Source organism: Bufo gargarizans, chromosome 6, assembly GCF_014858855.1.
Source record: "Bufo gargarizans isolate SCDJY-AF-19 chromosome 6, ASM1485885v1, whole genome shotgun sequence".
NCBI lineage: Eukaryota > Metazoa > Chordata > Amphibia > Anura > Bufonidae > Bufo > Bufo gargarizans.
The window spans coordinates 43,154,311-43,168,791 of NC_058085.1; the positions used below are offsets into that span (position 1 = coordinate 43,154,311).

Below are 14,481 nucleotides of genomic sequence, written 5' to 3' on the forward strand. Positions count from 1 at the left end.
ATATTGCTTCAGACACCTAGGTCGTGGTATAACGGTTCCCTGTGCTGCCCCTATAGTTACAACCCTAGTAGTGACGTGTCTGAACATACAGAGGATGAATTCCCAGGGAGCGTGACCCTCGCAGGAGCTTCCTACCATGACCATTACTGGTTTCTAAGTATACTATCCTAACCACATCACACTCCTCTCATTACCTTGCATGGCCGCCCTCCTTGAGAAGTAGTGACTCGCATGGTAATCCCGTCACCATGACTGGAGGAGATATAGATAGCGCCTCATAGTGTCTGCAGGAGGTGGTGACGCTTACATCACCCTGGTTTATTTCGTGACCAGTCTGGATTGCCGAGGTGAGTCAGGGAGTCCCTGTTCTTGGAAAGTAACCTCATCCAGACCTTATGTAGTATGACCTCAGCGGTATGGCGGTGTTCTTCTTAGGTTATGTCTGGTATGGCAGCCTCATGGAAGGAAAAGAAAACAGGCTGCAGTACCACGCACGGCCTGTGGGCAGGTGTGGCACTGTTTTGTAAAGAAAACAGCTTTATTTTATTTCCTCTAATTCTCTTAAAGGGATTGGGTTTAAAGGAGAACGTTGATCATTTAATGGATTTAAAATGACTACTCCTGTGAAGTAAGCAATAGAAGATGGGGTATTAAAATTGTAGAATTAAAGAGTTTTTTTTTTTTTGCATAGGTCATTAATATCTGATCGGTGGGGGTCCGACGCCCGGAAGGCGCCAGTGCTCCCGGTAGGGCCGCGGCCTTCTTACTGCTCGCTAAGCACAACGCCATCCATTATATAGAGTTTACTTAAAGGGGAATTCCACTTTAAATATATAACATGGTTGGTAGAGATGTCCCTCAGCCATTATTCTGACATGTTCCCCTGTACTCCCCAGCCCATGTGGTTATGGGGGTGCAGAAAACTAAGTGACAACTGCCCAACTCCAGCCCCCGAGTTCATATATCCTTGTCCTATGTATTCAAACAGTATTACTGTATCTACGTGGCTGACTCCGTGGCCTGTACAGGTGGAGCAGCGCTTTATATGACCCGTTTTCTTCAGTCCGCCCTGGTATGTTGCCCTCTGAGCACCCACGTATCCTGGCCATGTGTTCATGCCTCTCTGTGCCCGCCTGAGGACAGCTGTGGGAAATCTCACCCCGGGATTGTTTGCAGACAACTGTCTTGCCATGGCGGCTGTAATGTGCAGAGCTCTTAATAGAGAAGTGATTTACTGCAGTGATTAACCCCAGATCATCCCTCTGGTAGTGTATAATGGCTTTATTGTAGTGGTATGGCCGCCCTGACATATCCCAGATGTTACAAGTTGGATCCTAGCAGGATTTGTCTTCTAGTGGCCTGTTTTTCTAGTCCGTTCTGGCAATGAGGGTGTTAATGCCCAGGCTAGAGAGATTTCAAGGGAGCATTGGGCTTGTATCGCCTATGAACGACCATTTTACAGGTCACATTTGTTAACACGTGACATTACTTATCCTGTACTGATCCTGCGTTACATCCTGTATTATACTCCAGAGCTGCACTCACTATTCTGCTGGTGCAGTCAGTGTATATACATTACATTACTTATCCTGTACTGATCCTGAGTTATATCCTGTATTATACTGCAGAGCTGCACTCACTATTCTGCTGGTGGAGTCACTGTGTACATACATTACATTACTTATCCTGTACTGATCCTGAGTTACATTCTGTATTATACTCCAGAGCTGCACTCACTATTCTGCTGGTGCAGTCGCTGTGTACATATATTACATTACTTATCCTGTACTGATCCTGAGATACATCCTGTATTATACTCCAGAGCTGCACTCACTATTCTGCTGGTGCAGTCACTGTGTACATACATTACTTATCCTGTACTGATCCTGAGTTACATCCTGTATTATCCTCCAGAGCTGCACTCACTATTCTGCTGGTGCAGTCACTGTGTACATACATTACATTACTTATCCTGTACTGATCCTGAGTTACATCCTGTATTATACTCCAGAGCTGCACTCACTATTCTGCTGGTGCAGTCACTGTGTACATACATTACATTACTTATCCTGTACTGATCCTGTGTTACATCCTGTATTATACTGCAGAGCGGCACTCACTATTCTGTTGGTGCAGTCACTGTGTACATACATTACATTACTTATCCTGTACTGATCCTGAGTTACATCCTGTATTATACTGCAGAGCTGCACTCACTATTCTGCTGGTGCAGTCACTGTGTACATACATTACATTACTTATCCTGTACTAATCCTGAGTTACATCCTGTATTATACTCCAGAGCTGCACTCACTATTCTGCTGGTGGAGTCACTGTATACATACATTACATTACTTATCCTGTACCGATCCTGAGTTACATCCTGTATTATACTGCAGAGCTGCACTCACTATTCACGTATACCGATCCTGCGTCCTAGCCTTTATTGTGCACTCCAGAGCTGCTTTCCGATGTGCAGTAATTGAATGTATGAGAAACGTACTTCCCTACCGCATGATCAGTTGCTGTTAGAAGAGTTTGTTGATAGTTTGCTGACTGTTTCCAGCACCAACCAGCAGGATTGTAAATGCACATGTGACCTAATGTCCTAAAGTCATTAACCATCTTCTTTGACTGATAACAGTGAGCAGTGGACTGCATTCTGCTGGAAAGCCTTGCCTATAGGTTGTGTCTCTATAGGTAGTGCTATTATTCCAGCTTGGGGGCGTAGAACGCGTTTCGGACATGCTGACGATCTTCTGGAGTCCTTGGTTTATCTACAGCAGCAGTGGATTGTGTATGGATACACTCATCTGTGTCTAGGGTGGCGCTCTTAGATGAGGAGGATAACACCCATCGTGTTGAGGCTGGCCTAGCATCCGATCACGGATTTCTGTGTCCTCGCTAGCGCCCATTCAGGAATTTCCTCAATGGTACAGTGTTGCCCCTCGGTCCACCCAGCTTTCCTAGAGTCCGGGAAGGCATAGCGAGGTGGATTCTCGGAGAGCTGAGTGACAGCTGCAGAACACATAGCCCTGGTATTGTCAGCACTGGCAGTGACGACATGCCAGTCTGATGGGTCACGTTCTGCAGTAACTAGACCGACACAGGGGGCCTGTTACTCATTAGCTGCCGGTGGTGCCGGGAACGATTAGCCGTGTCTGAGCTGCCAGGAAAACACGCAGCCCCATCCGTTACCATTCTGGTGTCTGCCTGGGTCTAGTAGTCGATGACAGATGTCAGAGAGTGATAGTCTCTAAAGGATGATGATGACAGTGGGAGCGATGCTCTGCAGCCCCGAGAGGAGGTACCGAGGGAAGACACACCTGGTGTCTCTGTACAGCGCTGAGGAATAGATTGGTGACATTTTTTGTCATGCATACAGCCAGGAACATTGGAGGCAAAGTCATTGGTGTGGGGTCAGTTTTAGCACAGTGGGCGGGGTTAAAGGGGTTCTCCATTATGGCAGTTTCTGGCCGCACACTAGTGCAGAAATGAAGTGCATCCATACTGCATGTCAGATAGGTAAGCACTGACATGTGGCCACCGCTGATATCTGTTGTGATGCCAGAGTTACATGTGAGCAGCCATCTTGCATTAAAGGCGGGGTTAAAGGAATTCTTCATCATTATGATCTATAAATAAGAGGATAGAGCAGCAATTCATACTGCATTGCATATCTCTGCCATATACGTATGATATATCCCAAGGAGACTGTCCAAGCCGTGGTAGTGAACACCACCTTTAAGGGATAAGAAACAGCGATCTTGAATGGTCCCCGTCGAGCTGATTTTGTGGTGTGGGCCACGTATGTAGTGATATAGCTATGAGACCTGCTCATCCCCCACTCTTGTACATAGGATGTCACAGAAGGGGGCGCTCCGAGGTCATAGGCCATAGCCTCCCTGAGGACGTGGCACAGCCGACAACATCCATCTTTGTACGTAGATCTAGTGTTTGTCATGTGGGGTACTGGTTCTCATTAAGGAGACCCAGTTCATCTTCAAGGCAGTGCTTCCTGGGAAAAAAATAATGCAAATTAGCTCGTCAGCCAAACCACTCCCCCCTAAGGGTAGGGATTGTTGCCCCAGAGCAGGACAAAGGTTGACTGGATGGCGTAGACACAACGCGGGGGGATCACTTCTCATTGAAGAGACCTGGAGGGTGTATGGAGACTTGCGTTTCAAGGCAATGCTCCATGGGTAAAAAAATATGCAAATGAGGTCATGTGAGCCAAACCGGGGACGACTCCTAAGGGAAGAGGGATCCATCATAGGGCAGGTATTCCGCATCCCTAGATTCTCAGCGTCTTTTTTTAGGTTCCCGTTCTTGGTTGGCAGCGCTAGCGCCATAAATCTGTGAGATTTGGGGAAGATAAATCAGCCGCTACTTGTTATCCTTGGCGTTTGCTTACAGTAAGACGTGTCTGTTTGGAAGCCTGGCGCTGAGCGGCGGGGGTATATACAGTAGCGGTGACATCACCCAGACGATGGAGATTAATGGCCGTATAAACAGTCCTCGGCTGCGGTAATGATAATGTGTGTGTAACAGCCGCCATTCATCATGATAATCCTGCCATTAGCTCAGCACGTACGTACAAGATGGCAGACATGTTAGCGCCCGATCCTGCGCTGCGTCCAGAAGCCGTATACATTCTGTATTCCTCCTGACTGCGCTTGGGCGTTCATCTGAATGGTACATTTTTTGGAGACTTATTGGTATTTTGATTGCTCACGCGTTTCGCATCCACAGTGCTCGCTCACTATAGTCTCTCCGTCTTATACTGGGGGGAGGGGCGTCTGCATTGTAACAATGTTTTAAATACCTGTTAATCGCTGCTTTCTGATGCGCTCTGCATTTCAGTTTTTTCGGTTCATTTTTTTCCATTGATCGACTTGCTGTCAGTGAATGGGAACATTGTTTACATTCAGAGGCTTACACTGCAATGATTTCTGCTCCTGTATATCAGGGAACCCTCTGCTTGATCGGAGGAGGACGTGATATCAGGACTAGAATGTTTCCATTCACCGAAAGCAAGCAGTGGTCTTAAAAGCGATAAGAAACTGAAACGCAAAACAAAAGAAATTTGTAAAACTTTTCACTACCCAGTGATTTAAAGGGGCTCTCTACAGACTTGATCGACTGTCCTTTGTATCAGCTGATTGTTGGGGCCACCGCGCTCCAGCCACTTCATTGTTTTCCAGGCACAGCGCCACTATTAGTAGTGGCTGTGCCTGGTATTGCAGGTCAGTCCCGGTAATAGGGAATGGGACTAAGCTGCAATACCAAGCAAGAAGGGAGTCCCTTTGATCATCTGATTCATGCACATAAGGCTGAAAACCCCATTTAAGTTGCCAAATCTTCATTATTTTCTTATTTTTGTCTTTCAGATCGTGAGGACCAATCAATACTTTGCACGTAAGTAAATCCCGGACGCCAGTGTTATTCGTGCCAGTGTTTGTGTCCTCAGCTTTTTTGGGGGCTTGTTATTTAAAGGGGTTTTCCAAGATTTTATTACTGATGACCTGTCCTCTGGATAGATCATCGGTATCTGATCGGTGGGGGTCTGACCCCCTGGACCCCCACTGTTAAGCTGTTTTGAGAAGGCCGTGGCGCTCACAGCTTTTTGTACACCACTGACTACACATTGTTCGGTCACTTGGCCTAGGAGCAGCTCAGCCCCATAGAAGTAAATAGGGCTGAGCGCAATACCAAGCATGGCCACTACACAATGTACGGCGCTGTGCTTGGTGAGCAGTGAGAAGACCGTGGTGCTCACAGGAGTGCCACTGCAACAGCTGATCGGAGGAGGTCAGTGACCGATGCAAGTGTCATCAATGGCCTAGGAAAAGCTGAGAAGGCCGTGACACTACTGTGAGCCACGCTGCCTACTCGAATAGCTGATCGATGGCGTCCTGGGTGATGGACCCCCACCGATCAGATACTGAGGACAGGTCAGGAGTAGTAAAGTCTTGTAAAAACCTTTTAAATCAGTCTGTATTCCATTATACACCATCTAATTGGGCTCACTGACTGCGGACGTGTTAACCGATGGAGGGGGAGGTCCCAATTACAGAAAGGTAATTTACTACATAAACATAATGTATGTACACAGTGACTGCACCAGCAGAATAGTGAGTGCAGCTCTGGAGTATAATACAGGATGTAGCTCAGGATCAGTACAGGATAAGTAATGTAATGTATGTACACAGTGACTCCACCAGCAGAATAGCGAGTGCAGCTCTGGAGTATAATACAGGATGTAACTCAGGATCAGTACAGGATTAGTAATGTAATGTATGTACACAGTGACTCCACCAGCAGAATAGTGAGTGCAGCTCTGGAGTATAATACAGGATGTAACTCAGGATCAGTACAGGATAATGTAATGTGTGTACACAGTGACTCCACCAGCAGAATAGTGAGTGCAGCTCTGGAGTATAATACAGAATGTAACTCAGGATCAGTACAGGATAAGTAATGTAATGTATGTACACAGTGACCTCACCAGCAGAATAGCGAGTGCAGCTCTGGAGTATAATACAGGATGTAGCTCAGGATCAGTACAGGATAAGTAATGTAATGTATGTACACAGTGACTCCACCAGCAGAATAGTGAGTGCAGCTCTGGAGTACAATACAGGATGTACCTCAGGATCAGTACAGGATAAGTAATGTAATGTATGTACACAGTGACCTCACCAGCAGAATAGTGAGTGCAGCTCTGGAGTATAATACAGGGTGTAACTCAGGATCAGTACAGGATAAGTAATGTAATGTATGTACACAGTGACTGCACCAGCAGAATAGTGAGTGCAGCTCTGGAGTATAATACAGGATATAACACAGGATCAGTACAGTATAAGCAATGTAATGTATGTACACAGTGACTGCACCAGCAGAATAGTGAGTGCAGCTCTGGAGTATAATACAGGATATAACACAGGATCAGTACAGGATAAGTAATGTAATGTATGTACACAGTGACTGCACCAGCAGAATAGTGAGTGCAGCTCTGGAGTATAATACAGGATGTAACTCAGGATCAGTACAGGATAAGTAATGTATGTACACAGTGACCTCACCAGCAGAATAGTGAGTGCAGCTCTGGAGTATAATACAGGATATAACACAGGATCAGTGCAGTATAAGCAATGTAATGTATGTACACAGTGACTGCACCAGCAGAATAGTGAGTGCAGCTCTGGGGTATAATACAGGATGTAACTCAGGATCAGTACAGGATAAGTAATGTATGTACACAGTGACCTCACCAGCAGAATAGTGAGTGTAGCTCTGGAGTATAATACAGGATGTAACTCAGGATCAGTACAGGATAAGTAATGTATGTACACAGTGACTGCACCAGCAGAATAGTGAGTGCAGCTCTGGGGTATAATACAGGATGTAACTCAGGATCAGTACAGGATAAGTAATGTATGTACACAGTGACCTCACCAGCAGAATAGTGAGTGCAGCTCTGGAGTATAATACAGGATATAACACAGGATCAGTACAGTATAAGCAATGTAATGTATGTACACAGTGACTGCACCAGCAGAATTGAGTGCAGCTCTGGAGTATAATACAGGATGTATCTCAGGATCAGTACAGGATAAGTCATGTAATGTATATACACAGTGACTTCACCAGCAGAATAGTGAGTGCAGCTCTGGAGTATAATACAGGATATAACACAGGATCAGTACAGTATAAGCAATGTAATGTATGTACACAGTGACTGCACCAGCAGAATAGTGAGTGCAGCTCTGGAGTATAATACAGGATATAACACAGGATCAGTACAGGATAAGTAATGTAATGTATGTACACAGTGACTGCACCAGCAGAATAGTGAGTGCAGCTCTGGAGTATAATACAGGATGTAACTCAGGATCAGTACAGGATAAGTAATGTATGTACACAGTGACTGCACCAGCAGAATAGTGAGTGCAGCTCTGCAGTATAATACAGGATGTAACTCAGGATCAGTACAGGATAAGTAATGTAATGTATGTACACAGTGACTGCACCAGCAGAATAGTGAGTGCAGCTCTGGAGTATGAAACATACATTTGTAACTCCAAATTAGAACAAGGTATTTACAAATTGACTCCACTTCTTTATGTAGATTAGTTCTACTACACGTATATTACCTTGGAGACCACCGAGACTGCAGGGTACTTCCTTGCAGCTATATTTCCCAGTCCTGTGCTCGCATTTCTTAGTGTCCAGAGAATACAGTCCCAGAGTGTGGGATTTTTTGCTATACCCGTCACACTGTGCTTCATTACAAAGGAATGAATACCATGTTCTGCAGCTGTCTGCTGCTTCATCTAACAAACTGTCCAGACTTTTCATCAGCAGAGGTCTGGAGTGCAGGAATCTCTGCAGCATCATGTGAGTGCCCAGTGTCTGTCTGCTCCAGCGAGCCCTCTGGCTGACAGGATGCAGCAGATGTCTACCAAGCAATGCACCGTATTTTTTTCCACATTCCGAGCTGGTTACGGTGTCAGGCTGCAGCTCATTGTTTTTCTTCCCCTGGAATGAGTTGCATTCCAGTATAAAAGCAGAAGTTTCTGCTTCAAATCCTCTGAGTGGATATACATTTTTTACTGCAGACACTTTTTGGGCAAGAATCTCCCTCTGATTGATAAATGGACCATTGGCGCTCACATTTTCTGCCTTTTTAGTTCCAAGAAGACAGTATAAATTTTTGCACCATAAAAGGAAGGTAACCCGCCTGCCACGGCCAGACGGGCACGTTAATGGGCGGCAGGAGATGTCGACTGGTAGCGTTTTATTACAGTAACTGCAGATAATGGCAGTCCTAGTGGGAATGTCTTGGCTGGCAGCTGCAGCTTCTTCAGGCTACAGGCAGATTGTGGTTAAATTGGGGATCTTGAGTCACATTGGGTGTTATGCTTAGGGCTGTTTCAGATAAGCATGTGCAGTGCGGAATCGCACCCCGTGTGTGAGAGTGATCCTCTATTCTGGACACTGCTCATCTTGCCGGAGCGCACGGCAATATACTGACTTATAATGTCGTGTGTCTCTGCGTGACCTTACTTCTACAGAATCGTACTGACATAAAGCTGTCCGTCTGATTGTGTACCGATATAGTCATGCGGAGACACACAACATTATAAGTCAGTATATTGCCGTGCGCTCCGGCAAGATGAGCAGTGTCCAGAACGGAGGATCACTCTCGCGCACGTGGTGCGATTCCGCACTGCACATGCTTATCTGAAACGTAATGCCCTTAATGTCATACTCCAGTCACATCTAGAGCTGCATTGTAATCTTTTTCTTGTTGGCTCTAGTCTGGTGAACATTTACCAGCTCCATATAAAAGTTAATGAAAGGACAAACGTAGGCACTGATTTGTAATGTTTCCCTGGACCTCAAAATTAATCCAGGCACCAGACCAGAGCCAAGAATGAATTGAGACTTCAGAACACTACATTTATCCAACTCCAGACCAGACTCCTAAATTATCAGACAACATGCAAAACCCTTTAATTTTCACACACCAGACCAGACTCCTTTTAATTTTCAGACACCAGACCAGACTCCTTTTAATTTTCAGACACCAGACCAGACTGCTTTTAATTTTCACACACCAGACCAGACTCCTTTTAATTTTCAGACACCAGACCAGACTGCTTTTAATTTTCAGACACCAGACCAGACTGCTTTTAATTTTCAGACACCAGACCAGACTGCTTTTAATTTTCACACACCAGACCAGACTGCTTTTAATTTTCACACACCAGACCAGACTGCTTTTAATTTTCACACACCAGACCAGACTACACACTAGAAAAAAATAATGAGACCCAAACCAAACCCCTAAATTCATTTGAACCCTGACCAGATCCTAACTTATTTTTTAAACCCCTTAACACATCAGACCAGATAAGACATCATGCCCAGACCTCAAAATGAATTCAGACCCAAGACCGAATCCCTAAATTCATCTGACCCCAGACCTGACCTCTCTTACTAGACCTCAGACCAGATGAAATAAATTTCATACCCAGACTCAAAAATTAATTCAGACCCCAGCAGACCAGATCCCTAAATCCATCTGACCCCTAAATTGTTTGACCCCCTCACTAGAGCTCAGACCAGACACACAAAAATTATGCTGAGACTCCAAAAATAAATTCAGACCCCAGACCCTACCCCTAAATTATCAGCCTTCAGAGCAGACTGTTCAATTATCAATCTTTAGATCAGATTAAAAAAAACTCAGATGCCAGACCCCCCCCCAAATATGTTTACTTGTCCTGACTTCAAGGTCTTCACCTCTGCCTAAAAGTGCCTCCCAGTGTACCGATCCGGGCTCCACAGAGAACGTCCTTCTGCAGGCGTTGTAGCAGCTGCGCTACTCGGCATTATAACAGCTCTGCTATGTGGTTAGTGGTGATTTTGTGCTGCAGATGTGACAGGAAACAGAATTATGAATGCAGCTCTGGATGTGAGTGGTGTATGATATGGTGGGACTATAGAACGTCACAAGTAAATCAAGGAATTTGAAATGTGATTCACTACGGTCTATAATCTGGCATTAAAGGGATCAAGAAGATTCCAGAATATCAGATAATCTAGATGATAAGGCTTTCATAGAAAGGTAGATCAGTTATTAGATATCTTTGCTGAGACTTCTGCTCCTTGATCACCATTATAATTTAAGTGCCAGATTATTGCAGTGTACTGTTCCCTGGTATCTGCTCTTCTGGCTGACGGGTTGTGTTCTTCAGTGGGAAGTCCAGGTCTGTCTCTGCCACCATGGTCACCACTATGTCATGCATCTCCAGGGCTGAGAACCTTTAGTTTTTAGATGCCCAATTCAAGTGAAGCTTTTGGTATTTTTCATACAAAACCGATATGTAATCTTTCTGGGTCGTTGGGTTTTGTTTCTGTTTCCTCAGAGGTGAATCCGGAGCTGGAAAGACAGAAAATACCAAGAAAGTCATCCAGTACTTGGCTCATGTGGCATCTTCACATAAGGGAAAGAAGGACCATACGATTCCTGTGAGTTGTTGGAGCCCCACCCTACACCTTTTTATTTGACTCAGTCTCTAATCATTAGTGAAATGTGAAGGTCTCCTTGGTTTTAGCATCTGTCCTCCTCATTTCTTCACCAGTGGTTGGCATGTAAAAGCTGACGAGAGCTCCTGAAGGGTGATGTATGTATGCTGTTGCTGCTCCATAGAGTAGATCTGGCTGTAGACATAAGATGGTATGCTTCCAGTGGTCTCAGGTCTATGGGAACAGCCCAAATGTCTCCACTGGTGGAAAACAGACATGTCCGATCCTATTGTTCCTTACTGATTGGGGAGACAAATGGGCATGTTAGCTAAATAACCGTTATCTTTTAGGTTGTCTAAGCTCCAGCAATTTTGGAACCCTTCATAAAAAAAATTAAAAAATCCCATAAGGTGACCTTGACAACATTCTTGGGTCAAAACAGCTGATGAAGGACCTCTGATGAGTAGAACCAACCAACCTACATGGAACTTCTTGGGTTGAGTTTTTGTACGTGTCCCCATTGGCACTATTGGCCCTACTGTGGTCAATTCTTGGGGTCTACCATTACATGTATTTCGTGATATTCTGTTTTGTAAGGGAGGTACCGTGGGATCCATGTTTGGGGGGGATGATTTGGCTGGTCAGTGCTCTTCCTGTTGATAATTAATAACTGCCTCGTTACTAACTTGTGTTTATTTGTTTGCCGTAACAGACGGAATCCCCTAAACCCATCAAACATCAGGCAAGTGGATTTCTTCCTCTCACTCCTTTCCCTCTCCTCGATCCTTTCTCTGTAGCCCATTATAAGGCACTTTTTCACCCCAGGCGAGGGGAGCCCAGGAGTTGTGTTACCAGTCAGGACGTGATCGGTAACACAACTCCCGAGCGCCACTATCCTCGCCAGTCTTATCTGTACCCATAAGGACGTAGTCTGCTCTCTCACTTACATTAATGACGTAACCATTCCGTCCTCGGTGCTCACATCATCTTAACACTCTTTGTGTCCGATCCTCGCCCAGGCAGGTGTTGGCCAAATCTGTACGACCTCTCCGGAGCAAAAGCAGAGTGACGACCCCCTCTTGGAGTCATCCACAGTGGGGGTTGTCAACTCTTAGCTCCTACACTAGGCAAAGTAGACCTGCTGTGGTGGTGGGGTCTCTGGTAAACCATTGACCTAATGTCTTCTATTATGGTGGGGGTTCGGGGTTCCTTCTCCACAGCCTTTATGTATTACTCTAATCCCTGTGTTGATTTTGGTGTGCTGCATAAACCATAACCATTAACGTATTTTTTTTTTCTCCCCTCCCCACTGTCATTTTGTTAAACTGCAGAGTGGATCCTTGTTGTATGTGAGTAGCATGTAGCTCTCCCCGACACTTACCCAGCACCCAGTTTTAATTTCTGACTCTCTTTCACACACCCCTCCCCCCCACACCTACACCCCTTTCCAACCTCACATCCCGCTATCATTTCATCTCCGTCCTTGCTCATACCGCGCTCTGCATGTCGCGCTCTACCTGTCTTCCTGTCTAACTTCATCCGACTGCTCAGTATAATCGCCTTTCCTGCCATTTTTAACCTGTTTTTTCCCAAATGGAAAAGCCCTGAGGTCTAGGGTGTTGATTGCTACCTGTCGCGAAAGATGCTCCGCTTGAAGCTGCAAAATGTGAAGCTGTAGATTTTCAGGGTCAGACAGTGAAAGGGAGAAGCCAGGGCAGCATGTTGCACCCACCGCCATAAGTAATCTGACGGGTGCCATTACCTCCACTAAATGGAAGCCTGTCGAGGGGATAAGAATGAATCCATCAAAATGAGGCACTTCCAGTTGGCGCGGCGGGAAAATGACACATGACTCCTTCATTACAAGTAATATTGTAGCAAGATATAAAAATGTTATACAGAGCCATTAAGTAAGCCCCAAAAGTGACTGCACCAGCAGAATAGTGAGTGCAGCTCTGGAGTATAATACAGGATGTAACTCAGGATCAGTACAGGATAAGTAATGTAATGTATGTACACAGTGACTGCACCAGCAGAATAGTGAGTGCAGCTCTGGAGTATAATACAGGATGTAACTCAGGATCAGTACAGGATAAGTAATGTAATGTATGTACACAGTGACTCCACTAGCAGAATAGTGAGTGCAGCTCTGGAGTATAATACAGGTTGTAGCTCAGGATCAGTACAGGATAAGTAATGTAATGTATGTACACAGTGACTCCACCAGCAGAATAGTGAGTGCAGCTCTGGAGTATAATACAGGAGGTAACTCAGGATCAGTACAGGATAAGTAATGTAATGTATGTACACAGTGACTCCACCAGCAGAATAGTGAGTGCAGCTCTGGAGTATAATACAGGATGTAACTCAGGATCAGTACAGGATAAGTAATGTAATGTATGTACACAGTGACTGCACCAGCAGAATAGTGAGTGCAGCTCTGGAGTATAATACAGGATGTAACTCAGGATCAGTACAGGATAAGTAATCTAATGTATGTACACAGTGACTCCACCAGCAGAATAGTGAGTGCAGCCCTGGAGTGTAATACAGGATGTAACTCAGGATCAGTACAGGATAAGTAATGTAATGTAGGTACACAGTGACTGCACCAGCAGAATAGTGAGTGCAGCTCTGGAGTGTAATACAGGATGTAACTCAGGATCAGTACAGGATAAGTAATGTAATGTATGTACACAGTGACTCCACTAGCAGAATAGTGAGTGCAGCTCTGGAGTATAATACAGGTTGTAGCTCAGGATCAGTACAGGATAAGTAATGTAATGTATGTACACAGTGTCTCCACCAGCAGAATAGTGAGTGCAGCTCTGGAGTATAATACAGGTTGTAGCTCAGGATCAGTAATGTACAGTTATGTAGATTAATTCTATATGTAGCCTGTACAGTAGCGTTCAGTGGTTGCACAGTCACCTGCCTTTCTGTTAGAGACATTTCTTCTCCCCCCGGCATTAATCTCTCACCGAGGTGTTTCGTGCAGTCCTCCCGCTCAGTAATCATTCCCTGCAGGATTTTTCCTCTCCAGCTTCTGAGACGCCAATAGCCTACCCATAATTCCTGGCACTCACCTGCTGGTCTGATAAGTGCTATGGTTACAAACAAAGCCTGCTGGCCCCTGGCGATCTGCTGGGGCGGGGGGCGGGACACTTACAAAATGGCTGATTTATTCTCCAATGAGGAGATTTACATCAATGTGCCTCTCCGGTGCGCGCTGCGCTTTGTTCTGCGCTGTGCCGCTTACACAGAGGTGTTGTAGCGGGGGAAGCAGTGATGGCTTCTTAATTACGACTGAGGGAGGGGGAGGGAGCAGCAATATAAATCATTCTTCTTGTTATCAATTCAGCCGATTCTTCTGTTTCCAGGAAAGCTAGGTACCATTACAGCTTGTCACCCAGCTTTCCTAGACTCCAGAATGACCATTCTCAC

General features: G+C 45.3%; 1 protein-coding gene across 3 annotated transcripts in view; it reads left to right on the top strand.

Annotated features, from left to right (window-relative positions):
* Positions 1 to 14,481, top strand: part of MYH10 (myosin heavy chain 10) — an 82,329-nt gene that overhangs the window by 35,322 nt on the left and 32,526 nt on the right. The window contains exons 4-7 of one of the 3 annotated variants that reach the window (XM_044296786.1): positions 5,391 to 5,418; positions 10,938 to 11,040; positions 11,750 to 11,779; positions 12,369 to 12,386. In XM_044296786.1, the coding sequence (XP_044152721.1) occupies positions 5,391 to 5,418; positions 10,938 to 11,040; positions 11,750 to 11,779; positions 12,369 to 12,386 (179 nt within the window). The remainder of the gene's footprint in view (positions 1 to 5,390; positions 5,419 to 10,937; positions 11,041 to 11,749; positions 11,780 to 12,368; positions 12,387 to 14,481) is intronic. The other 2 variants (XM_044296787.1, XM_044296788.1) reach the window with 2 other exon arrangements.